This window comes from Astatotilapia calliptera, chromosome 2 (assembly GCF_964374335.1).
Source record: "Astatotilapia calliptera chromosome 2, fAstCal68.1, whole genome shotgun sequence".
NCBI lineage: Eukaryota > Metazoa > Chordata > Actinopteri > Cichliformes > Cichlidae > Astatotilapia > Astatotilapia calliptera.
The window spans coordinates 22,079,476-22,104,910 of record NC_137423.1 but is presented as its reverse complement, the minus strand read 5'-3'; the positions used below and the strand labels follow the sequence as shown (position 1 = coordinate 22,104,910).

The window sequence follows — 25,435 nt, the reverse complement described above, 5'->3', positions numbered from 1 at the left end:
TGGTATCACAGGGTCTGTGTGATCCCAGTGTTCAAAAGAAACATGCAAACACAGCACTGAAGTTGTGCAAAAAGTTTATTTTGCATTCTGTATATTAAGAGGCATCTTTCAGGAAAGAGGCCTGCCCAATCCTGTACTGACACACTTCCAGTGTACACATCTTTACATTCAAATACTGGTGCAAAAATACTGTCACCAACTACAGAATAGCGGAAAGCGAAAAATAAATATAAAAAAGAAGAAAAATAGTGGGCCTCCTGTCAGACTTTCATACAGAAAAATAAATAACTCACTTTAAAAACTACAGGAGGGCAATCAGGTTCCAGTGCATGGCAGACTACATGTAGCTGATGGTTAAAACCACACACGGGTAATGGTTTAGCGTCTCATCTTCACCCCTAGTTGAAGTCGTGAACAACAGGACTGGCAGAGGAGTAGAGCTTCCTCTTGACCAGCCGGTACTCTGGTCTCAGCTTCAAAACTTTGTTGCCATCGAAGATGTTCTTGAATGACGGCCAGCCGTCACTTTCTGCCTTGAAGACCACAGATAGCTCGAAAGTCGGTGTGACGCTGGAATCGGGGAAGATGCTCCCGATGTACTTCAGGCCATCTTTGCCATCGATGTAGAGCTTGATGGAGGCCCCCCGGAGCCCACAGGGCTCATCAGCAGAGGCACGCACCACATCCTGACTAATCCTGGTGGTCATGTGGCGAGGCAGCAGGAGCACCTGGCAGTTGAGGATGGAAGCCTTGGCCTCAGTGAGGCGACGCTCAATCTGCTGAGTCACAACCTGCTGGAAAAGCCGCTGTTCGTGCTCCAGACCGGCGTCCAGGTCAGCAACTGAATAAAGAGACAAAGCAGCGTCAGAATGAGAAACAAGTCACACCATCTCATTAGAGTTTAATATCCACGTCAAAGGGTCCCTCTTTTCTCTACACTAGCAACGTTGAGTGTCAGACCCTTGAATCAATTCACTTTAGACAGATTTTAAATCACGTGAAAGCTGCAATTAATATAGTACGTCACCAGAATAAAGGCTTTGCATCAGCAGCGAACAAGGAAGCGCTCTGAAAAGCTCAGCAAGTGATCAGCTGATCCAAAAGCTGAAGGGCTTGCATCAGACGAGTGTCCTGTGAACGAGCACTGCCAGTTCAATGCCCCATTGTTCTAGCGCGAAGGTTTAGTTACTTCCAACCGGTTCCATGGTTTACTTTGGACCACTGATATTTATTAAATAGCATTAGCTGTGTTTGAAGGCTCTGCCAGCCAGAGAGAGAGGAGTCCTTAGACTAGGAGCCCTTAAGGAAGAACCTTCGCCTTTTTTTAAAAACACTGGATAAAAGTATATAAAAAAACAAAACACTAACTTTATGAACAACTTACAGGATGAAATGCTCTCGCTTTCTTCGTAGCTCTCGACGCTTCCCCGCCGGGATGAACTCATCTTTTGTCCTGTTGTCTTTAGCGGACAAAAGCACTTTCCTATCATCTCTACGACGTTTTCTTCCTCCGACAAGAGGTGTCCAAAGACCAGAGCCGAGCTATAGACCATCCTGATTCCTGTTTGTGAAGCACCGGTATCTCCTCCGAGCGTTTGGTCTGTGTCTTCTCCATGTATCGAGTTGGTTGAGCTGAGCGGCTGCTGTCTGTGAGCGCGGAGGTCTTATACCCGAGCTGTCAGTTGCGTCAGCTGAGCAATCGCACGTGTGGGCGGGGCTTGGTGGATTGAGCCAGAAATTTCCGGATCACGCAACGCACGAGGAGATTGCAGAAAGTTGGTGTAAAAGCTCAGTAGTTATGTGTAATATTTAGTTTTATTATTCTTTTTTTTTAATGGAGATATTTACTTATGTATCGTCCTACCTTGTAATATTTTGTGCCTTGTACACGTCTGTTGTTTTTAACTATATATATTTATGAAAGTTTCAGCCTACAAAATAATATTAATAAAAGACTAAATAGATTTTAAAAAAGATAAATGACACATTAAAACAATTATGACATTAAAAGCACCAAAATATATCAAATAATGGACAAAATTAGTAAAATGAATTAAATTAACATTGTGTTTTTACTACCTGTTTTTACCTTTGTTTTTCCATTTTAAATTTTCCTTTCAGTTTACCTCATGAAAAACATTCAATTTTTGATGTATTTGTGTTCATTTTCTAACTCCATTCTCACACATTTTAAGAGTATTTTCTTAAAACATTTTATGACATTTTCTAACATTTATTTTTATAACCCTGTAATATACAAAAATTTTAGATTTCCTGGAGAAAGGTTTGTAAATTTATATTTTTTCAAGTAGCAAATAATAATAATAAAAAAAAAATAGTGGGCAGGCAACCATTCATTATAGTAAATAAGCTGAATAAGGTTTACAGTCAGTTGATACATGATTTTTGAAAACTCAAGATCAAAACAGAGAATATTTGGATTTTCCACATAATTTATATTTCCCTATTTTTCCAGAAAACCATATGGGAAGTAACATTTATTATCTATAAAAATTCTAAGTCATATAATGTAGAAAACACACAAAGTTCACTTTTCTTCAGTCATGCTCCAGGACCTTTATTTGTAGTAGAATATTTGTATTAGCATGTGTCTGTAAATGAAGGCTCTAAATACCTGATTTAAAAAACTACTAGTACTAAAAAAAATACTAATAAATGAACATGGCATACAGGCTGCCATGGAAATATACTAGCCTGTGACGAAAATATAGGTCAGTACAGTGGGTGTTTGTGGTGTCAAGTTGAATACCACATCAGCTTTCACACAGAAATCTTCCATTGGGCTAATAGGTTTGTGGTAGTTTATTATTCATATGCAGTAAAATTACCTTTTTTGTCAGATACATATTTAACACATCTGGGCTTCTGGGTTTGGATTGTTCTCATGAATTTATCTAAAAGTGGCCTGCTGCAGATCCAAAGGTTTAAGCAATCCATCTAACTCTTATAACTGCACACAAGATTCCTCTGAATCCCACAGTGTTGTTTTCAAGTCCAGACACGATGGCGTCATAAATCATGCATTGCTCACAAATGACTGTCTAATACACACCAGTCATTTAAATTCACATTCATCTGGCGAGGGAAAGGAGCTTTATCCTCCAATCAAAGGACAGTGTTTCCATGACACCAAATAGCTCCTTGCTTTAAGTCCAACCTACTTAGGTTACGTGAGAGCAGATAACAGTAGGTTACAGGTTAAAGACTCACACCTGAGTCATGGTCTTGGGAAATCTCCCTGCTGTGAAACGTCACAGCTGGCAGCCAGTCACATTCAGACTAGCTGCTGTCGTCAAGTCAGAGGCTCGCCACTAAGAAGGAAGCGTCTTTCTGTGGAAATGCAGGGGAACTACACTGTGAGGTGACAAGGAAATGCAATGTATAGTGACAGTGCTGTAAAACCAACACTCACTGTTTAAGACATCCAGTGTGGTGTGTGTGTGTGTTTTAATTACACAACTATTCAGAATAAGCTTTCTGTGTTTTGTCACTTCCAAAGTAAACTTCACACATGTAGTGTGTGAGGCGAGGGGTTTAATAACAGAGACTCAGATTAAGTTGTCAAACTAACACAATTTTAAATGCATAGATTATTTTTGATACGCAAGTCTGATATGGCCTCATGCAACCGGTGATTTGCACCTGTTTTAAACCCTCTGCACTTACATTCACCAAGGCATCTCTTGATGACAGTGTCCTCCAGAGTGTTGTCAGGACTTGGCTGGTTGTTGCTTTTAATAGCCAGAGAAATAATTCTGTGATCACCCTCTTCAGTTTCAGGCATTTCCAGTGCCCCTACTGTTTAGCTTCTGAAAATGCAGGAAAATGTTCAAAATTCCCAAAAAGTCCAACTTTTGTTTTCCTTGAATGAAAGCTAAGTCCACTGTGGTGGTGCAGAGAAGCACAAAGACAAGATTTGGATCACTGTCTATAAATGTATGGACCTTAATGTAAAGCATAACAATAATACAATATGTAATTCATTAAACTTAAAATAAAGTTTATTAGTGAACTCTATTATGAAGTGTTACCTTTGGTTCTTTTATTAAGATATTAAGAAAAGCTGCAAGGTGTGAGTACATGTGACACTAAATGATTCATATAACATATCCTTCTCAAAGTGAACAACACTTACTGACTCACTGCTGTAATTATAAAACGTCCTGTGAGCATTCAGAAATGTGAGCAGAGGAAAAATCATGTGCAAACAGAGCACCTTTCATTTAGTGCTAAGGAAGTGTTGCTACGTAAATGTAAATGTGACTTTTCTTATTCTTTTCTTATTTGTTTATTTATTATACTTTTATTATTGCTGCCATGGTTCTTAAATGTTTTACCTGCTGCACTTTTTAACTTATTAACTTCTGGATTAAATGTGTGACCTCTAAAACGATCACTGTCTGTGGCATATTTATTATCAGCAGTGGGGAAAGAAGGCTACATATAAATGAGGGAAAAGAGAAAAACTGGAAAAGTATAAAATTCAAAAGAGTTCATGTAAAGTCATGGTATTTAGTAAAGAAGAGGGAAGAGGAGGAAGATGTGTTCAATGACTGTATAAACAAAAGAAGCGGTCACAAGATGTCTGGCACCAAGCCTGTTTATCTGCATTTCACATGCACTCACAAACACCTCATGACTGAGAGCGCAGCCGGTGAAACTGCTCCGCGAGGTTGCATCAGATCAGTCGACAGCCACGGGGATCTGATCCAATTGTGCTGCATTATGAACACAGAACAGTTGTGGGGTTTGTAATATTTAGATCGATAAAAGAGCAGAAAATGGAGATGAAACCGTGCATCAAGTGGACTCGACAGGCAAACACAAGTTATTGTTCCACAACCCATAAAAGTAACAAAGTGGAATTTTTTTTTCCTTTTGGCCTTCAGATGAAAAAATCTGCAAAGGAAAGCAGTCGTCTTTGGTTGCTCTCATGTGAATTAATCTCCACATTAAGGCCTAATGCTCATAACACTGAAAATACATGTTTAAGGGAAACATAATTCAGATGTTATTATATGAAAAAAGACTTGAATTCAGTGTTGAAGATGATAAGCATTCAACATAATAGGAACTAGTGAATTATGATGTTATTAGCTGATTTTGTAATATTTAGCTGGAGTTAAAAACAAGACAAAATGTGTGTTTTATGGAAGTTCATACGATGTACACCACTTCATATGAAGACGCTTCTGCTTTGGAGAAAAGAAATCACTTTTAGCTGAAGATACTTTTAACAAGTTGTTTCATTCAGCAGTGTAACTGAATGTAACTGTGTATGCTAATATTTAATGATTATAATTCTTTGTTCGATTAAAACAGACGCATGAGGCAAGTCCAACCTGTTTTCCTGAGAGGAGCAAAACAACACAACATCCCACACAGCTAACATCAGCTGACACACTGATGGATAGATAGGAATGAGCGCATTGTGGCAAAGCAAACACACAGAGCAGGCTGTTTACTAAATGTGAAGTTAAAAGTTAATATTAGTGAATTGACTTCGTGTGAAAATATTTCAGCTCGTGGCACAGCTGTTATTAAACCCCTCGCCTCACACGCCTCGGTACACCACCATCAAAATGCTGGACTGTGAATAAAGATGTGTGGAACTTTTTGTAAACCCTCTTAAATCGAAGCTGAAAGTTGGCACTTGAAGTGCCAACTTTGATGGTGGTGTACCGAGGCACAATTATAAAGACTTTGTTAATTTCCAAATACCAGTGGACCTACCTGTGCTGATTATGAACATAATAATAATAATATCTACAAATGTGGCAGCTTTTATAGTGTTTTTGCACAGCATTCAAATGCTGTGCTTGTAATCGAGGCTTCATCACTGATCCATGAGCCAGTCTTCATTCTCAAGACTTTAAAGTATTCAGAGTTCCCCAGTAGTCCTTTTGGTCATGTGATACACATATTACAAGTATAATGCAACCCTGTGATGGAGCGAGTTGAAAAAAGCAGGAGTCACAGAAATTATTAGAAAAATAGGGTTTCCATTTATTTAACCCCAAAATTACATTTACAAAAGTAATAAATGTTGAGCTCAAGAGGTCAAAGAAACAAAACTAAACTCAGGCAAAGAACTGAGCAAATGAATGCCCAGACAAACATAACTGACCTAAACAGGAAATGCCTCACAAGGGTATAGATAATGGCTGATCAGACCACTATGACACACGAGGGGTAACTAAACAAAACATAATCATAAAGTACAAAAACACCAACTCCCAGGCACCATGGCAGGTTAGTCAGAAGAAGCAACGGTTAGTCAAAGATCAAACAAAATAATGAACTGGTATGAATACATAAGTAAAGTAAATGTGTGCGCTTAAAAATAGAACAAATGTATCCAAACCAATCAATAAACTTATTGGAAACTAAAGTGTGTTATTGTGTTCAGATAAAAAAAAAAATACATAGGGGTTACGGACTTTTAGAGTGTGGCCATGGGTTTGATCATCACAATCCCAAATTTGACTTAACTCTAATTTTACTTCACAATAATAACTTTCCTGCGTTAACAAAGCTAAACCGACAGCAAAGGCAGAAGGAAAGCTGACGGGAAAACTAAACTAAACAATAAAATAAAAAAGAAGAAAAGCTGCAGTTTCAGTCTTGTGACTTCCAGCAACATTGTCCACAATCGTACTGCACGCATGTTAACTGGAATTATAAACATCGGTTAAACCGTAATAACTTTATAATAGCAATCCAAATAAAGTTTACAGATTTATCATTTTACAGACATCATTTGCACCTTTACAAAAACCTTTTTAAACCTTTATTAAAAACCATTTATGAAATAGTACATTCATTATTGTTACATTCATTGTTTACTGTGTTGATTCACAGTTGATTAACTATCAGTGTCCATTTATGATAGTTATTCCAGAATATCACCTAACAAAAATCTTGTAAAGCTGTATTGATTAAATATTGAGTTTAGTACATAGACATGAACAGGTTGCACAAGCATGTTTTAGTGTAAATGAATGAATGTAATTAAAATTTCAGCTTAAAAAACTGCAGGGATTTATTCCATAAACTAGCATCTTTGAAATAAATTAAGAAGGCTGATAGATGATTCTAGTTCTTTTTGATGCTCCACCTGACTTTTCCAACTACTATTCACTTTGAACTTTTACTCGGACACCTACATTAACCTTTGTGTTTGGTTGTGAGAGCACAGATATAATTTTCTAAATGAAAGAAAGATTTTGATGATAAATCAACGTTTTCCTAGTTTTACAGATCGTTCATGGAAGGCGTAGCAGCCCACAGATGAGCTGAATTTGGCTGTTTTTAGCCATATTTAAGGGAGAGCTGCTGACCTTTTCCTACTGCTTTAAAGAACACCTTTGGATCCTTTGTATGCTGAAATATCCTTTTTACAATGTTAATTTTTAACTTCACAATAAAAGTCTCATGTTTACGGCTGTGCTAGCCTGACATTTGAGAACACGCTAGTTGTTTTAATTATGTCAACATGTTTCAAATTATTATTAATTATACATTTTAATTAACAGTTTTAACAGCTGGAACAAATGAATCATGCCAGACTGGTTTATTTTGAATGATCATTTAATCACCATTGGGTGGTGGAGGTTAGCGCTGTCGCTCCACAGCCAGACTTGTGTGCGAGTTTGCACGTTCTCCCTCTCTCCTCCCACAGTCCACAGACGACACTTTGACTGGTGAGTCCAAATTAGCCCCTGAGTGTGATTGGTTATCTGTCTCTGTGTGATAGCCCCGCAACAGGCTGCTGCCGATTCTTGGAGAATTTGAATTATTCTATAATGTGGATGCACAAAAAGTACTTTCAAAATAAAATGTAAAAAAAAGAAAAAAGAATCTATATAACTCCAACAAGCTATAAATTGAATCCGTTATTTTAAATAATATATGAATATCCTATACGTATATTCGTATGGGAATATACGAAATGATCATTTTGCAGAGTTAGCACACAGTGACGGAGGTTGAGCCTCATGGAGGACCCGAAGAGCCACGAGCATCGAAATAAAGGATTTTGTGCTTCAGTAATGAATTGTGCAATAAAATATGCATTAGGAAATCCATTTAATATTTTTTTTATTTCGTTAAACATTACTAAAGTAATTTGTGATTTAATAATTTCATTTAAAATAAAGGTACAAGAATAAAATTGCATAATTAAGATTAAGGAACTGACCTCCCAGCCCAGGGCTTTGGAGCGTGATGTCACGGGGGTGGGCGTGGAAAGGATTTTGGCCCGAACCGCCATTTTGGGGGTCTAAGTGAAAAAGGAGCGAAAGCATAGCCATGGTTCGTTCTTGCTGTATGGTCGGCTGCAATGTTCGATCGCACGACCGGCAAGAGAATAAGCTTGAAAAGGGTTTGTCTTTTCATTCTTTCCCAACCTGGAAGCGACATGAGGCAGCTCGTGTATCGATGTTAGCAAAGGAAGGCGTCTAGCCTGGAGAGCAGCTGTGAGACCAGCTGATATCAGTTCTCTTCCATCTCCAAATATCTGTTGGTGCTCCAGACATTTTCATTCCGGTAAGTTCTAAATATGTTCACATCACTCTTTATAGCCTATTAGTTTTATTTTCGATGTGCTCTGAGCTCATAGCAAATTAGAACAAACATCCTACTGAGTGATTTTGCAGAACTACCTTCTATTTATAGAGTTGCTAATTATTTGGCATTATTGCAGCAAACCAGCCAATGAAATGGATGAAACATCGTGACTGGGTTCCAGCGCTACACAAGGGACCTGCTGCAAACATACCACCATGCCAATCAGATTACTTCTTCCATGTGAGGGTGAAGAGGTGACCCTCCTGGATAAGATGGTGAAGGTTTGCTGCGTTTGGTGAACAGTGTGATAATAAAACCAGTGAAAAATGAAACCTGCTCCTGTTAAATATTCTTAAGTCTTTTGCTGTATAAATAGTGGTATATTTTTTCAAAAGATACAGTAAATAAAGTAATGTTAGTAGTGGGTGATATCATGTAAACACTCGTGATTTTGTGTAAACATTTTGTCATTTGTAAACTATAAATGACATGGATTCTACACTGTAACTGATGTGATGTTCTATAAGGTGGTTTTAATAAAAAAAGAGGCAAAAATTAGTTTTTCTTTATTCAACTTTTGAACAGTGGGACTCAGTCAGTACATCTTCAGTAAATGCAAATTATTTACACGGCAGTGCACAACAGGCATAAATCTAGACCCCTAGATAAAACATTAAGCATTATAGCAGTGACAACTCCTCCACAGTAGCAGGTGGGATTTTTCTGTTTTGAGGACGGCTCCTTTTACCTGTCACTACAGATGGTCTGTTTATGTTTTGATCAAGAGCCTTTTTTTGGGCAGCTGAAGAGGAGAAGTCTATCTTATGGCCAACCTCTGGCTGTATCTTGGTCATATTACCCAGCAAAACCCAGTATGCAGGTTCATCTGTAACAGCCCTTGTGCCACAGATCCGCATTGTTGCTTCTACTTTAAAAAGAAGAACAGCGACATGGCTGCAGGTCTCCACGACTCCAGCCATACAGGTGCAGTGGGCGGCTTCAACCTTCCCTGTGATGCTCACAATGACCCATGGCTGCAATGCTGGTTCATTCAGTCTTTGAGAGTGCAGTACCTGAAACATACAAGTTACAAGTTAATTTAAAGACAAAGACTAATGAGCCAAGGCCAACATAAATGTGTTTTATCTACTTTCAAATCCATTTATCATAAATGTAACAAAGTGTTTAGAAAGTTAGCACATACATGTAATTTTCCATTTTTTTATGTATCCATCTATAGAACGCTGCATGTTATATTCCAAATCTGCCTGTTCTCTTTCAGAAACCTGACTTCAGAAAATGAAACTAAAGTATGTAATCACTTTATGGAGAAAGCATAAAGTTTGACTTTAGGTGACAATTATGGACACGTAATATGATAAGGAGATTCTGCAGGTTATTAATCAATGTATTATAGTAAAAAATGTATTTTTGTGACACAGGACACAAACACGGAAGCAAGATATGTAATTAGGATTATTTCTAATAAATATGAATAAATAATTGCAATTTCTTTAACCACTGAGAATAACTAAATCCTTCAGAACAATGTCACATCAATGCACTCTACTCACTATGGCTACATTCACACTACAGGTCTTAATGCTCAATTCCGATTTTTTTGTCTGCTTGTTCACACTACAAATAAAATGTGACAGCAAACACGCTCCTTTGTGAACCCTCAAAGTGGCCCACATATGCAAAAGCAGATGTCACACACAACACGCTCTGTTTAGACCCAGACCAAACAGTATTGTTTGACTGATGCCCCTTAAGTATAAAGATTTGTTTCAGACTTTGCTTTAAATTATTTTGTTATTTACATATGGCCTAATAATTATCCTTATTGCCATTTTAGAGAGGAGCGGTGCTTCAAAGGATATGCAGATTTCTGTCAGAATCTGCAGATTATACAGTATAAGTAAAATGTTCATGTTGTCTTCCCAACAGTTTCACTAACATCTACACGGGATGGACACGAAGCGCCGTTGTTCCTGACCACCGAGAATCCTCACGATAACTTTTATTAAGTGGAAAAAGTTAGTGTTTATATTATGCTAACATAGCTGTGCCGCTAACGGTCACGTAGCACATCGTTTTACACCAGCTAGCCAAACTTCAGTACCCTACAAACGTCACTGCTGTTTAGTTTTCTGTCTTCATTTATGTTGGAAGTGATAGCAGAGCTGTACGTTTGACTTTGTTTCCAAAATCCCTCAGTTAGGACATGCTATATTGTATTTAGATGGAATCTAGCGAGCTAACTTCCTGCTAATTTCGTCTTCATGGATGCCTGGATGATAAACTCAATTGTTACACATGGTAGAGCAGAACGCTGATCATTTTATTACAGATGAAAGACTTTAGATAGTTTTTCAACACTCAGTGATGCCACAGTGATCGTGTGATTTATGGACCTGCAGGTGCTCTTGGGAGTTTGAGCCAAGACACGGCTAGTGATGTCAGACTTAAAAGACCGATAAAGAGTGATATGAACATATCTATAACTTACCGGAATGAAAATGTCTGGAGCACACCAACAGATATTTGGAGATGGAATCGAACTGGATATCAGCTGGTCTCACAGCTGCTATCCAGACTAGACGCCTTCTTTTGGTAACATCCGATACATGAGCTGCCTCATGTTGCTTCCAGGTGGGGAAAGAATGAAAAGATAAACCATTTTCAACCTTATTCCCTTGCCGGTCGTGCGATCTAACTTTACAACCGACCGCACAGCAAGTACGAACCATAACTGGTGTTATCCGTGTACGTTCGCTCCTCTTTCGCTAGCGCTTTGTTCGGCCCAGAAACATGGCGCCTCAACCAAAAATTCTGGCCACGCCCCCTCTCGTGACATCACTCTCCACTTCCGGTATTTCAGACAATCCCTTTCCGTCAAGGATTTTTAATTTGTTGCGGTTTTTTAATTTGTTGTGGATTTTTAATTTGTTGTGGATTTTTAATTTGTTGCGGTTTTTTAATTTGTTGTGAATTTTTTATTTGTTGCCGTTTTTTAATTTGTTGCGGTTTTTTAATTTGTTGTGGATTTTTAATTTGTTGCCGTTTTTTAATTTGTTGCGCTTTGCACTTCCCAGCCACCGTAGCAAATAGATTAGATTTGGGATTTTGAAATAATGATTTATAAATAGTGTTTTTATTTTAAATGAAATGATTGAATAATAAATTATTTTAGTAATTTTAAAATTACTAAAATAATTAAAAAATTAAATATAAAATGCATATTATTTGGACAAATTTATTATTGAAGCACAAAATTCTTTATTTTGATGCACGTGGCCCTTCTGGTCCTCCTTAGCGCTGGTCTTCATCTTTGTCTGCTGACTTAGTAAGTGTCCTCCGTGGGTACCCTCAGAGGCTGAGGTTGCTCCAGGCTGATCATGAGCGTGGGGTCTCTGCTCATCACATCACCGTTATTAGAATGTGCATTGCCCACAAATGGGTGTGCCCTCTCTTGCTGAGGATTTGGTGTAAGACAGAACTCCTCTCTCTCCTGCTGCTCCAAGTGTCTGAGGATGGCCTTGGACAGGAAGTGAGGATCATCCTCCTGCTCATCTAGAAAATGATGAAGACGAAGAAGAAGATTATCTGGTTGTTAATTCCATGTTTTCAGCTTTATAACAATCGAAGAACTACACAGTGAAAGATAAATATGAGTTCACATGAGGCCAGAGTTGAAACTGATCCTCTGACCTACATATTTCATTTCAGCTTCATACTGTGTCACATTTAGACTCCAGTGTAGCAACAAAACCCCTTTAAAAACAGCCACAACATCTTTGTGGGAAAGTGGATAAGCTGAAAGCTAAAATCCTCCTAAAAGCAGCCTGTGTCATGCTGGGAGTACAAAGTCCCCCCCCCCCCCCCCTCTCTCTCTCTCTCTCACACACACACACACACACACTACCATTGAGCAGGATGAGCTTGTAGCGGTTGCGACACTCCAGCGAATGCTCCAGGATGTCCTGCAGGGTCCTGAAGAAGAGCAGAACCTGCTGTCTGCGCTCAGGCTCCCCAAAACCAGCGCTGCTCTCCTGGGACATGTTGTACAGCGTCAGCAGAGGCGTCGCATACTCCACCACACACTCATGGACCTGTTGACACACAAACACACATAGACATGAACAAAAAACAGACACTCAGGGAAAGATATATTTCCCGGACAGATAATCCTTTAAAAGCTTGCAGCACTCTCCTCTCAGATATGTTTGATTCTCGTGTTTTACAGCTAGATGGTGCTGTTACTACGCTTTCACAAACTAGCTCTCCACCGGTGGATTCTTTGGTTTAACCAGGAGGTCGTATCAATGCTGTGCTATTGAAGGGAAATAGTCAAAGGTGAGGTAGATTATTTTACTTCTTTATTTCAAAGTATAAGAAATATCAGATGATAAGGAGTCTGTTTTATAGTATGTCGTAATCCAGAAATAAATATTCAGTGAAATAATGTCACAATGATCAGATCAGCTCAGCAGACAGTGTAAAGGTGTTAGGATTTCCTGGCTTCACTGAGGAAGATCATGATGTTAAAGCTACAGCAAAAGTAACATAAAGAGCAACTTTAGCGCTTGGCCACTCAGCATGGACGGTTCGCAGCACGGATCCCTTCACACTCATAAAAGCATACACCAAACACGTCCTGCAAGTTTACGTTTATTTGAATATTAAATATGCACTAAACTGAATATATATGCATATATATGTAAAAATAACATGATTCCATGTAATGTCTGCAGCAGTAAATTAAAGCCATTCACTTTGAGCTATCTGTGGCTATTTTTAGTCCTAAATGAAACCCCAAATGCTTTCATGTCGCCCCAAACTTCCTTTCTTTTGACTGAACTATTGCTTGTGAGTACAGTCAGTGTTAGATTTGCATCAAACACGTTGGATACACAGCACGCTGATGTTCTCTAAGATACTGAAGCAAATTATGAGATAAAGGCCCTTGAGTCTGTCACTTTGCTGTGACTCTCATTGTCTGTCGTATTTAAACTGTGCAATCTTTGCAAATCTGATCAAAGGAGAAAAATATGAGCATGAGTCTTTCAACCCACACTTGCAGCAAAAAACCCCGATGCTGAGTTCATTTCCTGCACGAGATGTTTACAGCTGTTTAATACTGACCAAACATTTTTAATATGGACTTCAGTCCAGTCGGACGCACATTAATCAAGTAAAAAAACAAACAAAACTATGCCTGGGTTACTTTATGCTTGCATACCTTCCTATTCTCATCCATTATGCGGTACACACTGTGCTTGTAGACCCGCCCCCGGACTCCTGCCCTGTCAATCTCGTTGTTTGGTAGGTTGTCATAGAATTGGATGTTTTCATCCTCATCCTCCAGCTTATGGGAAATGTTGGCATTGAGAGGGATGAGGATGAGGAGCTTCCTGGAGCCACGACCCCAACTGGTGTTGTTTAACTGGTGTGTGGCACAAAACCCTGCGATGGACTGCTCCAAATCTGAATAGACACGCAAACACAGAAACAGATCTCTTCATTCACATTCATCCTCCATCTCTAGAATAGAGCAGAAAGTGTAGCAATGTGACCCTGTGAGCCAAAAAGAACAGACGGCAGAGTCTAGCAGCTTAATAGATTCAACTTGAACTGGTTAATAAATTTATTTAAATCAATTCACTTGTATTTATATAAATCACAACAACAGTTGCCTCAAGGCTCTTTATATTGTAAGCTGAAGACAGAGAAAATGGAGAAATCCCCAACATTCACATGACCCCTTTAGAGCAAGGTCTGTGGCAACAGTGGGAAGGAAAAACTCCCTTTTAACAGGGAGAAACCTCTGCACACATGGACACACACTGAATTTAACAGCACATGAGGGCAAAACATGATTTGTTTGTAGATGTTGTCATGTTACTGACGTGGCAGCACCAGTCGCAGGTATCCCAGGTAGAAGGACCAGGCAAGGCCGTGGGCTACGTTCTTCTTCCTCCCCTCGCAGATGTCTGACACCTCCACCGCCGACGGACCCTGCATGCCAACCACAGAAACAGCCGCAACAATGTCACAACACTTCACCTATGCTCAGGAGCCACCTGACACCCTGCTGAAGGTGCCAGGCGAAAGAAAAGGGCATCCTCTCACCCAAGCTGCCCTTTTCCATGTGGAACAAATATATTTTTAGGTTGAATTCAGCATGAGGGACACAGTCAGCTGGACCAAAAGAGATCTGTGCAAAACGCAGTGGTCATTGTTGCTAATGAAGACATGTTTAGAGTCTATTTTTACTCAAGAAATGCCATTTCAGTTTTAATCAGGTAAAGCCCCGGGGAGGGACTGGTCTTTCTGTAGTGTAGTCCTTTAAAGCTGTTTTTTTTGTGAGCCACAAACACACACCGAGCTCTGACTGAGATCAAATTGTCAGGTTGGTGAATTCTCCTCAGTAAAGGCTTTAACTACTAAAATGTAATCAAATACCCTGCCAGTCAAACGTTTGGACACACTTTCTCATTTAATGGTTTTTCTTTGTCTTTACTACTTTCTACATTGTAGATACAAACTGAAGACATCAAATATATGAAACAAGATATATTGATATATGTAGCAAAGAGAAGAATTATTGATAATTCTCCTGAAAGTATTTAAGTTAAGATAACTCTTTATTATCATTGCTCATTCATACTTAGTACAATACTACAACAAAATTGGAAAGTAGCCAGCCTTTGCTTTGTTGACAGCGCTGCAAACGTTTGGCCTTCTCTCAATGAGCTTCATGATGTATTCACCTAAAATGGTTTTCACTTCACATGTGCACCTTGTGAGGGTCCATTTGTGGAATTTCTTGCCTTCTTGATGGGGTTGGGACCATCAGGTGTGTTCTGCAGAAGTCAGGCTGGTACACATCTGACAGCCCTATTTGACAACTGTTAGAGTTCATATTATGAGTTCTAACAGTAGTTAGAACTAAGAACCAACCAGCTAAGTAAAGAGAAACAACAGTCCATCATTACTTTAAGGACTGGAGGTCAGTCAGTCCGGAAAATTGCTAAAACTTTGAATGTGTCCCCAAGTGCAGTCGCAAAAACCATCAAGCACTATGATGAAACTGGACCACCCCAGGAAAGGAAGACCAAGTGACCAAGAGGATAAATTCATCCGAGTCACCAGCCTCAGAAATCTCAAGTTAACACCGCCTCAGATTAAAGCCCAGATAAATGCCGCACAGAGCTCCAGTAGGAGACACATCTCTACATCAACTGTTCAGAGGAGACTTTATGGTCAAATAGCTGCTAAGAAACCATGACTAAGGAAAAGCAACAAGCAGAAGAGATGTGTTTGGACCAAGAAACACAAGGAATGGACATTAGACCAGTGGACATTTGTGCTTTGGTCTGATGAGTCCAAAATTCAAATCTTTGGTTCCAGCCGCCGTGAGATGCAGAAAAGGTGAACGGATGGTCTCTACATACACGGTTCCTACCGTGAACTACTGGTGACACCGTTGATGATTTAAATGGACCACAGAGCGAAGGCAAAAAGGCCAACAAGTGCTCAGCATGCCTTTGAACTCCTTCATGATTGTTGGAAAAATTTTCAGTTGACGACCTCATGGAGCTCATCGAGAGAATGCCAAGAATGTGCAAAATCAAAGCAAAGGGCAGATATTTTTAAGAATCTAACATTTAAAACATGTTTGGAGTTATTTCAGACTTTTTTGTTTACTACATAATTCCTTATGTGCTCATTCATAGTTTTGATGCCTTCAGTGAGAATGTACAACGTAAAGAGTCACGAAAATAAAGAAAAAGCATCAAATGAGAAGGTGTGTCGAAACTTGGGACTGGTAGTTTATGTTTGAGATCCCACACTGTCTGAGTGCATGTAAAGACAGACTGCTGCTGGGACGATTGCATGCACTGTTGAGCATGGCGAGTGCAGACCTGCCTGTAGCTCCGTGTTTATGTTCATAGTGAAAGTCTTCTAGTATAGACAGGCTGGTGGACATTCCAGAAGTGCTGCTAATTAATGACTGTGTGCAATGTAAGTTTAGCTCTGGGTGCAACAGTGGCAGCTGGATCAAGAGGAGAGAACATTCATCATCATGAGAACTCGATTTCTTTGGAAGGATGAATTACTTTACTGAGGAGTGCTGTGTGAACAACATTTGAAATGAGGTAGCAGCACTTGTGTAGTGCATCCTCAACTTCCTCGACATGTTAATGTGGTAAAGAGTTGTGCTGCTGTATTTGTGTTGCAGCCTGTTTACGACTTTTTCTTGATTTTCCATTCCCAGATGTTCCACTTGTTCAGCGTCTTTTTGGGATGTCCCAAGTGTTGCTTTATTTCTACATGATGTGAACAGCAGCAACATCTGTGTCCACTATGATTTCTATGACTATGTCCTATGAACGACCCTCTTTGAACAGAGGCGTGGTTTACGACACCAAATGTCTGCCATCTATAATCCAGTTTTGAGATCCCTTCCCAGACGCCTTAATGCCCACTCACATCCTGGGCCAGGTTTCACAATGAGTTCACCTGAAACCTTGGCTGATTGTGATCTACAACCGTTTTCACACCTTGGCTCGTGTGATTTTAGTAGAGGATCATTAGGGGGTCCACAGGGCTTAAGGCTACGTTCACACTAGCCCGGATAAATTTGAAAACGGCATTATTGAATGAAAATGCTCCGCGTCCACACTATCGTTTTCAGTCATTTTCACAGAGTTGTGCGTCCACATTGAAACGGACGAAATCGCTTACGTTTCAGTACTGCGCATGTGTGAAGCGCAAGAAGAGAAACCTGCCTCATTTCTGTGTGCTGCTTATTTACTTTCCGGCTCTCTGAAACGTCGCGGCAAAATGTCGAGGAAAAGCACCGAGTTTTTTAAATGGAATAACAATGAGGTGGAGTTGTTGCTGCGAGTAACACAAAACTACAAAGTTGCAAAAGCGAGTGAGAATTAAAGAATTTGAAGAAAAGCTATCCGGAGCATGTACAGACTGATATTAATCTTTAATAGGGCTGTCAAAATCCAGAGCAAACAAAACAAACGCTGTATAATGCCCTCCGCTATCTTTGTTTAATTGGTCACATGACTGCATCACATGACTAAAATGTGTCATCGTTTTCATCACTGTCTACACTGCAACGCGAAAATGGCGTTTTCAAATGTATCTGCTTAGGAGAGTTTCCTTGAATGACAATGGCGTCTCAGTGTGGATGGGAGGCCAAAACGGAAGAAGACGATGCATTTTTAAATGAAAACGTATTAGTGTGGACATAGGCTAAATCTGGGACTCCCCAACATTTGACCTTAGAACTGAGGAAGCTTCTTGGATGAGAGGATAAACATCTTCAAGCAACTTAAAGAAGTCCAGACGGTTTTCTTTCTAACCTCAAGTATTTAAACTCCTTTACTCTGTTTTTTCTTTTCAGTCATCTTCTCTCCAGTGCACACCTCCACCTCAGTAGGTTCTCTTCCACCTGCCTCCCACTCTAGACCAGTAATATGTTTAAACCTCACAGTCCACAGAAACTCCTGCCTAACCTCGTCTCTCAACCTGTCCATCACCACTGCAAACAAGAAGGGGCTCAGAGCCAATAACTAATAAAATCCCAGCTCCCAACCTAGAACCCATCTACCATTCCTGCCCCACACCTCACCACACGTCACCACCCACTCCTGACGTCCTCCACACTTCAGTCTGTATAAGCTGTACTGCTGCTCGCTGATTGTCACCTCTCTTCTTAACCTAGCTTTCCCATCGCCTCATCAATTCTATCCCTGTGTAATTACAGCTCTGCACCTCACCCTTGTTTGTTCAAAAACTGCACCATCTTGTGGTAAATTTCGGTATTACACAAACACATTGCTTTAATTGATATTGCTTCAACAAAATACTTGTTTTAGACATGAATTCATGGTGGTTCTTCTTCACATTTTGGTGACAGTTTTATATTTGTCATAATATACTTAATAATTAGTAAAGGCTGAAAGCCCTGTAAGAGAAAGACAGTGATGTGCAATGAAGACGTGTCTGTAACCTCACCAGGACTCCAGAGACTTTCAACAGTGGGTAAAGGACAAACACAAGGACAAGGAGTTCCCAGATGTTGCATTTGTGTGGTAGATGATGTCCAGCCAGGTACAGCATTAGGCTTGCCACACCAGCAGCGAGCAGGGTCTTGCCCCCCAAACCACAGGCAGGGAGCATGTGGCTTAGCATCCCTTGTCCTCGATATCTGGTCAGAACATGGAAGGAAGAAGGGCAAATTTGGCCCCGTTAACACGTGTTGCTGCTATACAGAGTAATTATTACTTTAAAAAAGCTGTCTCGGTATCTCTAACAATAATTTGGCAGCAAACATGTTTTTTGTCAGTTTTAAGCTCCACCAGTTGTGGAAAGAAATATCTTTACTAAAAATCATCCTAAGAAGTGACACAGTACTCACGAACAGTAAAGTCTCAGCTTGTGGAAATAAATCAATGAACTCGGAGATACTAAGTTGTTACTGTGATCCAAGCCTCTTGTTTTATATATAGTGATAGTAAGCATACTGAATGGTTTTAAACTGCTTTAATCAGTTGTAACTTCTGACGCTGAAAATGAAGCAAAGTCAAAAACTGCAGTTCGTTCAGTGGCCACTTGAGGCTAACAGTAATGTTATGGAGCTACTGCCATCTTTCATATACAGTTAATGTATTACAACACCTTTCCTCTCACCTTGTGTTTGAATGATATATCAGCTCCTCTGCCAGCAGACAGAGCCCATGTAGCAAAGGGCCACCAGTCAGCATGAGTACTGCCATGGCAATCCAGCCAAGCAACTTCTCAGGAGAGAATAAAAGCATGCCTCCTATAGTTACGGCAGCTGTAACCGCAGCACAGAGTTTAGGTAAATCCCCACGGGGCCGAGGGATTAGAGCATCCTGTTCTCGAGGACACTGCATCTGTCAGGAAGGAAAAGATAGAGCTTACAGAAAAGTAGATACTGTAGAGCCAGTTCACCCAAGCTTTTATTGAAGTCTAACTTCTGGTCTGGAATATTAAAGTTTATCATCAGGAGTAACAAATTGCATGGTTGTGGATGTTTGGAGGTTTGAACCCTTTTAACACAAATTTGTTTAACTTCTATAACTTTAAAAGACGTGAGCACCATCAGCTGTTACACAAAAGCTTGAATCTACCTACAGAAGAAGTGAACAGGTGGACTGTAGTCATTCAGCATAAACAAATCAGACCAACAGGGTGGGGTGGGGTTCATTTTTCCACAGGAACCCTCTGCAGCTGAAACCTGCTTATTGAAAAACTGGTTATGCGCAGGTTTGTTTTGCAATTTCTTCTCCTGTTAAGGCAAAACTGGTATCCTGACAGCCATCACAGCACTGCACCAATCATAAAAGGCAGAAGGGAAGTGCCAAAGGGCAAAAATGATGCCGTGTGACAATATAGATTCTCACCAAAACACTTCAGTGTTACAGGTGTTACTGAAGAGTGTTAAAGCACAATGAGGTACACTTAATATGCCCGCTAGCTGGCTGATTTGATGTAGTCCCTCTAAACAGAAGCTGCAGCCTTTTACTTTAACGTTACACGTGTCTGTAATCACGTTTCATTGCAGTGTGAACACTGAAGACAGCTGTGGTAAGTAACAGAGTGCAGTTTGTCTGTTAGTATGTTATAAAACTACAACAGAGACAAAGATGCAGATGAAGGGACTCACCTTGATGTGCCTGCTGTGATCCAGACTGGAGAGATTTCCTCTGTCTGCTCTATTTGTGCCTCTCCTCTCTCTCTGTCTCCACCCCTCATGCTATAACAGGAATTTCAGTTTTCATTTCACGTAAATATTCTCACTACCACAGTAAAAGAGAGGTAAAGAGTGAGTGGCAAAGAAAGAGAGAGAGAAAGTGAAAAAATAGAGACGGGTAGAGAGCTAATACGCTCAAGGAAGTTCTGGCTCTGCACCAATAAAACTTTCATTGTGTTTCCTTCGTTCAGCTGCTGGGAGGGTGAAGCAAAGACCTACCGTATACATGAGAGAGAGGGAGGGAGAGGTAACTTGAGCTTGAACTGAATGTGTGAACATTAACCCCTATTTAGTCCATAAAAGTCTCAAAGCTTGGAAGCATTTTATATGACTCAAATGTTGCAACAGCATTGAATTGAACTGAATTGATTTACCTTTATTAGTCCAACAAGGCAAGCATGCTGCACACAGTGGTTGCTGTTATCACTGTTTGCTGTCACTTCCTATAAAGTACTTGTAGATGAGTACTGAAGTGCTCATCCTGCTATCTGTACCTGAGCTGTGGTAACACACAAATTTTCCTGCTGTGGGATCAAAAAAAGTCTTGCTTGGCTTTTTAATGTCCGTTGGTTCTTTCTTTTAAACCAGTGCACATTATATTGTTCTTCTTCCTAAAGCAGAGTCATAGTCAGCATGGCTTGGTTAGTTGGGTGCTTTACTTTGGTTATTCCCAGTAAATTGGAACTGATTGTCTTTAATGCTCTTCGGCTTGGCGTACTCGTTGTGATACAGCGTGTGGTGTTGGTGCATTTTTTAGTAGAATATGATATTTTTAATATATTGTGGGACTTTGTAAGCAGCTAACTCTACTAACTAATCTTTCCGTGATGTTTGAGCTTTGAGGAAGGAAATTCAAGTGTTTTATTTGTGTGTTAATTAGACTTGATCAGCTGGTGTCTGTGTAAGTGTATGGGTGCACTTTGCTGACTTCCTGTCTTTAGCTGGTAACTTTGCACTCTACTTTTTCACAAGAATGGCCACATTCATCTTCAAAGGGTTTAGGGTAACAATGTTAAAAATGAAAACGGGTTTTCACAGACCAGTGGTTGGGAATCACTTCTCTTTACAAACAGGAAGCATGTAAACGTGTATCATGAATGTATGATTAGCTACAGAGATGTGGAAATACTTTTGATAGTATTAGTGAATTTTGTCATACAGAATCATAAAACTGAAAGAAGAACAAAGAGTGCTGTGTAAGACGCATCGAAGAGTTTAACTGCTGCACAGTGCATGCTGGAAACTCTGCTCGTATGCAAATTTTTATTTAATTAAGTTTGCATTTGGGAGAGTTTCAGTTCGGATGTGGCCTAAACATAAATTACTAGACATTTTAAGCAGGAGTAATCTTTACCAGTAACAGTTTCTTAGTCGGATATGTGTGTGCAATTCATTCACACTCTCTGTCTTTAAAGCAAAGTGAGCTGCTTTCTGTCACAACTGATCAGCTGCTACTTAGCACAAATATCTTATGGACAATGGTGGGCATCCTCTGCATACGGCCATAAGGAACCAGAAGAGTCTGTTCAGTGACAGGTTGCTTCTCCCAAAGTCTAAGACCAACAGACTTAAAAACTCCTTTGTCCCACATGCCATCCAACTATTTAACTCCTCGCTGGAGGGCAGGGGGAGGGGAAACAGGAGGACAAAGGAGGGCGGGAACAACTAAGCTGTAGTGCTTTTTATTGTGCAATATTTTTTATAGTCGACTGTGCAATAATCACTGTGCAACAGACTCACAATAGTTGAAATGTGCAATAGACCTGTGCAATCTACATTTCATCATAGACTATATTTCACTGGTATTCATATTTATCCCTATTATATATTCTGTATTTATATAAAAGTGTATATATGCTATATTTATGCTTATATTCAGTCTCTCTCGTTCCCCTTTATTTGGTATTCTACCTCTGCAACATGCGGAGAAACCCACCCGAGGGGTTAATAAAGTTTGTTTTAATCTAATTCACGCATGCAGACATGGTCATGGCGATCTCTGAAGTTCAAACTGAGCATCAGAATGAGAAAGAAAAGTGACTTCTGAGACGTTGTTGCCAGATGGGCTGGTCCAACTATTTCAGAAACTGTTGATCTGGGATTTTCTCACACAGCCATCTGTAGGGTTTCCAGAGTATGGTCTGCTTTGAGCTAATAGGAAAAATGCAGTAACTTAGATTTCATTCAATTAAACCAAGTTGTGCAGGAGAGCATCTCTGAATGCACAGCATGTAAAGCAGCAGACGACCACATAATATTTTATTAAAGGAATTAAAGACACTGCACTGCAATGATATGTATCTAATATCCAATTTGTTTATGTGAATAAAGAGCCCTCTTCACACTACAGTTTATTATGCGTTCCACAGGGTTCCATGCTAGGACCAATTCTGTTTACATCATTGATGGCATTACCCTGGCCTTCAGTAACACAGTGAGGAATCTTGGTATTTTTTGACCATCCTGTCCTTCAATGTGCATATTAATCAAATATGCAGGGTTGTTTTGTTGCAATGTCTCTAAAATTAGAAATATTCTGTTTTAGAGTGATACAGAAAAACTGGTTTATGCATTTATTACTTGTAGGCTGGACTATTGTAATGAATTATTATTAGGATGTTCTAAAAACTCCCTGGAAAAGCCTTCAGTTGATCCAAAACGCTGCAGCGAGAGTACTGACAGGGACTAGAAAGAGAGAGCAGATTTCTCCCACACTAACTTCTTTTCATCAGCTCCCTGTACAATTTAGATTCTAATTTTGAGTCCTTCTCATCACATACAAGGTCTTGAATAATCAGGCCCCATCTTATCTTAAATATGTCATAGTACTGTGTCACCCAGTGGAGCACTTTAGACTGCAGGCTTACTTGTTGTTCCTAAAGTAGAATGGGAGGCAGAGCCTTCAGCTTTCAGGCCCCTCTTCTGTGAAACCAACTCCCAGTTTGGATTCAACAGAAAGATGCCCTCTCAATTTTTAAGATTAGGCTTAATACCTTTGTTTTTGATAAAACCTATATTTAGGGCTGGATCAGGTCACTCTCAATCCTCCCTTATGTTGCTGTAGGCCTAGGTTGCTGGGGCTTCCTGTGATGCACTGACTATTTCTTCTTCACCAACCTCTCTATGTATTTTTGCCCCACTCTCTTAATCATTAGCTAATATTAATGTCTGGCTCTGTTCCTCTCATCACCTCCAACCTTTTGAAAGAGATGGCCCCGCCCCTCCCTGAGCCTGGTTCTGCTGGAGATTTCTTCCTGTTAAAAGGGAGTTTTTCCTTCCCACTGTCGCCAAAGTGCTTGTTTAAAGGGGGTCTTATTTAAACGAATGTATATTTGATATCATGTTAAGACTTGATCTTTGCTCAGATCTTAACTACTTAAACTACTTCTCTTTAAATGTCTCTGTTGTGTGGCATCTTTCACATTTCCCACAGAACAGGTGCTCTAACTCTATGCAGCTCTGATCAGAGTTAGTTGTCTAAGGAGCTTGGAAAGAAAAGCATCTGGACTTCTTTAAGTTGCTTAAAGACGTTTCACCTCTCATCCGAGAAGCTTCTTCAGTTCTGTGATTTACACCCGTTTTCACACTCCCACAGGGCTTAAATCTGGGACTCTCCACCATTTGACCCTAGAACTGAAGAAGCTTCTCGGATGAGACGTGAAATATCTTCACATCTTTGGTTTATAAGCATCTTTGGTTTATGTCCGACAATATTTTAACGGACCGGCCTTTAAGGTGTTGCGGATAAATACAACAAAATAAAACCAGTACCGGTACCAAAAAAAAGAAGATGTATTCAAAACACACGGGAAAAGACCCAGGAAAACCGAGTTAACGCTAAAAACTGATAAAAACTCTGAAAACATCAGAGTTAGTCCTTTGTATTGCAATTTGTGTCTGTGATTATATTGGTAAGGAAACATGTGACAAGGAAATAAAGGCTCTGTATCCATACCAAAGGTTCATGCATATTTTATTCAAGAGTAAAAAAGTGGATCGTCCCATGGGGCATGCTTACAGTGTTAGTGACCGGGGGAGTCAAAACAGAAAGCTGAGAGAAAAGAGAGAGAGAGAGATTGAACAAGAGACAGAGAAAGTCAGAACCGTGGCACAGTTTCTATGGCACAGGGTCTCCCAAGGGGGGTTCACCTCTCCCAGAGAAGCACAAGATCAACCAAGGAGCAACGCAACATGAAGAGCAACCAGTAGAGAGAGAGAGAGAGAGAGAGAGAGAGAGAGCTTAATATTAAGAATAATGTCCATAATAAATAGAATCATAATAATCATAGACTCATAAATATCATCAAATAACAAGAGGAATCATCAAGAATTATGATCAGAGAGAGAGTACACTTTTTTCCTTTAAGTTGTGACGGCAACACGCCTCCCGTTAAAATGTGTCTGCTGCTTTTTTGCTTTGAACAGCGCAAATTTTAACCATGCAATCATGCTTTTGGCTGCCTGAATGCCTGTGCCTTTGTATATAGTAATGGTCATTCATCGATGCTAGTTTAATATTTGTTTATCGTTATTCATATTTATCATTTAAAAACAACTCCTGTACATCGACAAAGAAGAGAGGAGAGAATGTGGACTTGACACTTTGAATAGAAGTGAGTCGTCATTCTGTACAGCGTCGAAAGAAACCAGAAACACAGGTCGTGAAAAAAGAAGAAGGAAAAAAAGGTGGCAAAAATAACCCCCAATGAAATCGAACGCAAAATGAATACAAAAAAAAAAATTTAACATTATGTACAAAATAAATGTTTCATCATACCTCAGTTCATTTATATTAGCCAGAAAAACAAGAAGAAAAGAAAATCCTACTATAGTGAAACACAGAGCACAAATATAATCTTCACATTATTATCAAAGAACTTAACTCTGCATGCACTGATGCTTTAATATAAATGCTTTACAAAGACCCTTTCCCCCCCTTCGGACTTCTTCTTGTTGTCTTGGCTTCTGCCTTCACCAGAAGAGTGTGTTTCCTCAGTGGAATATCGTTTCCTGCTTATTAGGCCGGAGATTCCCGGCAGT

General features: G+C 39.7%; 2 protein-coding genes and 2 long non-coding RNA genes across 4 annotated transcripts; 1 reads left to right on the top strand and 3 right to left on the bottom strand.

Annotated features, from left to right (window-relative positions):
- Positions 1-57: 57 nt before the first annotated feature.
- LOC113033449 (DNA damage-inducible transcript 4-like protein) lies at positions 58-1,693 on the bottom strand. The gene is made up of 2 exons (XM_026187244.2): positions 1,385-1,693; positions 58-841 (listed from the first exon to the last, which is right to left on the bottom strand). The coding sequence occupies exons 1-2, from the start codon at positions 1,551-1,553 to the stop codon at positions 399-401; spliced, it is 612 nt and encodes a 203-aa protein (XP_026043029.1). The 5' UTR covers positions 1,554-1,693; the 3' UTR covers positions 58-398.
- Positions 1,694-8,270: 6,577 nt separating this feature from the next.
- LOC145432465 (uncharacterized) lies at positions 8,271-8,921 on the top strand. The gene is made up of 2 exons (XR_013912757.1): positions 8,271-8,568; positions 8,726-8,921. It is a non-coding gene; the product is annotated as an uncharacterized LOC145432465 (long non-coding RNA).
- Positions 8,922-9,140: 219 nt separating this feature from the next.
- LOC145432466 (uncharacterized) lies at positions 9,141-11,430 on the bottom strand. The gene is made up of 2 exons (XR_013912758.1): positions 11,102-11,430; positions 9,141-9,662 (listed from the first exon to the last, which is right to left on the bottom strand). It is a non-coding gene; the product is annotated as an uncharacterized LOC145432466 (long non-coding RNA).
- A 404-nt stretch (positions 11,431-11,834) lies between these two features.
- sting1 (stimulator of interferon response cGAMP interactor 1) lies at positions 11,835-20,577 on the bottom strand. Its single transcript, XM_026187217.2, has 7 exons — positions 20,309-20,577; positions 19,309-19,535; positions 18,634-18,826; positions 14,502-14,610; positions 13,835-14,079; positions 12,518-12,704; positions 11,835-12,165 (listed from the first exon to the last, which is right to left on the bottom strand). The coding sequence occupies exons 2-7, from the start codon at positions 19,533-19,535 to the stop codon at positions 11,936-11,938; spliced, it is 1,191 nt and encodes a 396-aa protein (XP_026043002.2). The 5' UTR covers positions 20,309-20,577; the 3' UTR covers positions 11,835-11,935.
- Positions 20,578-25,435: the final 4,858 nt, after the last annotated feature.

Excerpts from the sequence above, each read along its gene's own strand:
- LOC113033449 (XM_026187244.2), bottom strand. The coding sequence starts at position 1,553 with ATGGTCTATAGCTCGGCTCTGGTCTTTGGACACCTCTTGTCGGAGGAA. Across the intron at positions 842-1,384 it reads AAGCGAGAGCATTTCATCCT|TTGCTGACCTGGACGCCGGT; the intron begins GTAAGTTGTTCA and ends CTCTTTATTCAG.
- sting1 (XM_026187217.2), bottom strand. The coding sequence starts at position 19,535 with ATGCAGTGTCCTCGAGAACAGGATGCTCTAATCCCTCGGCCCCGTGGG. Across the intron at positions 12,705-13,834 it reads TAATGGATGAGAATAGGAAG|GTCCATGAGTGTGTGGTGGA; the intron begins GTATGCAAGCAT and ends GTGTGTCAACAG. Across the intron at positions 12,166-12,517 it reads CAAGCTCATCCTGCTCAATG|ATGAGCAGGAGGATGATCCT; the intron begins GTAGTGTGTGTG and ends ATCATTTTCTAG.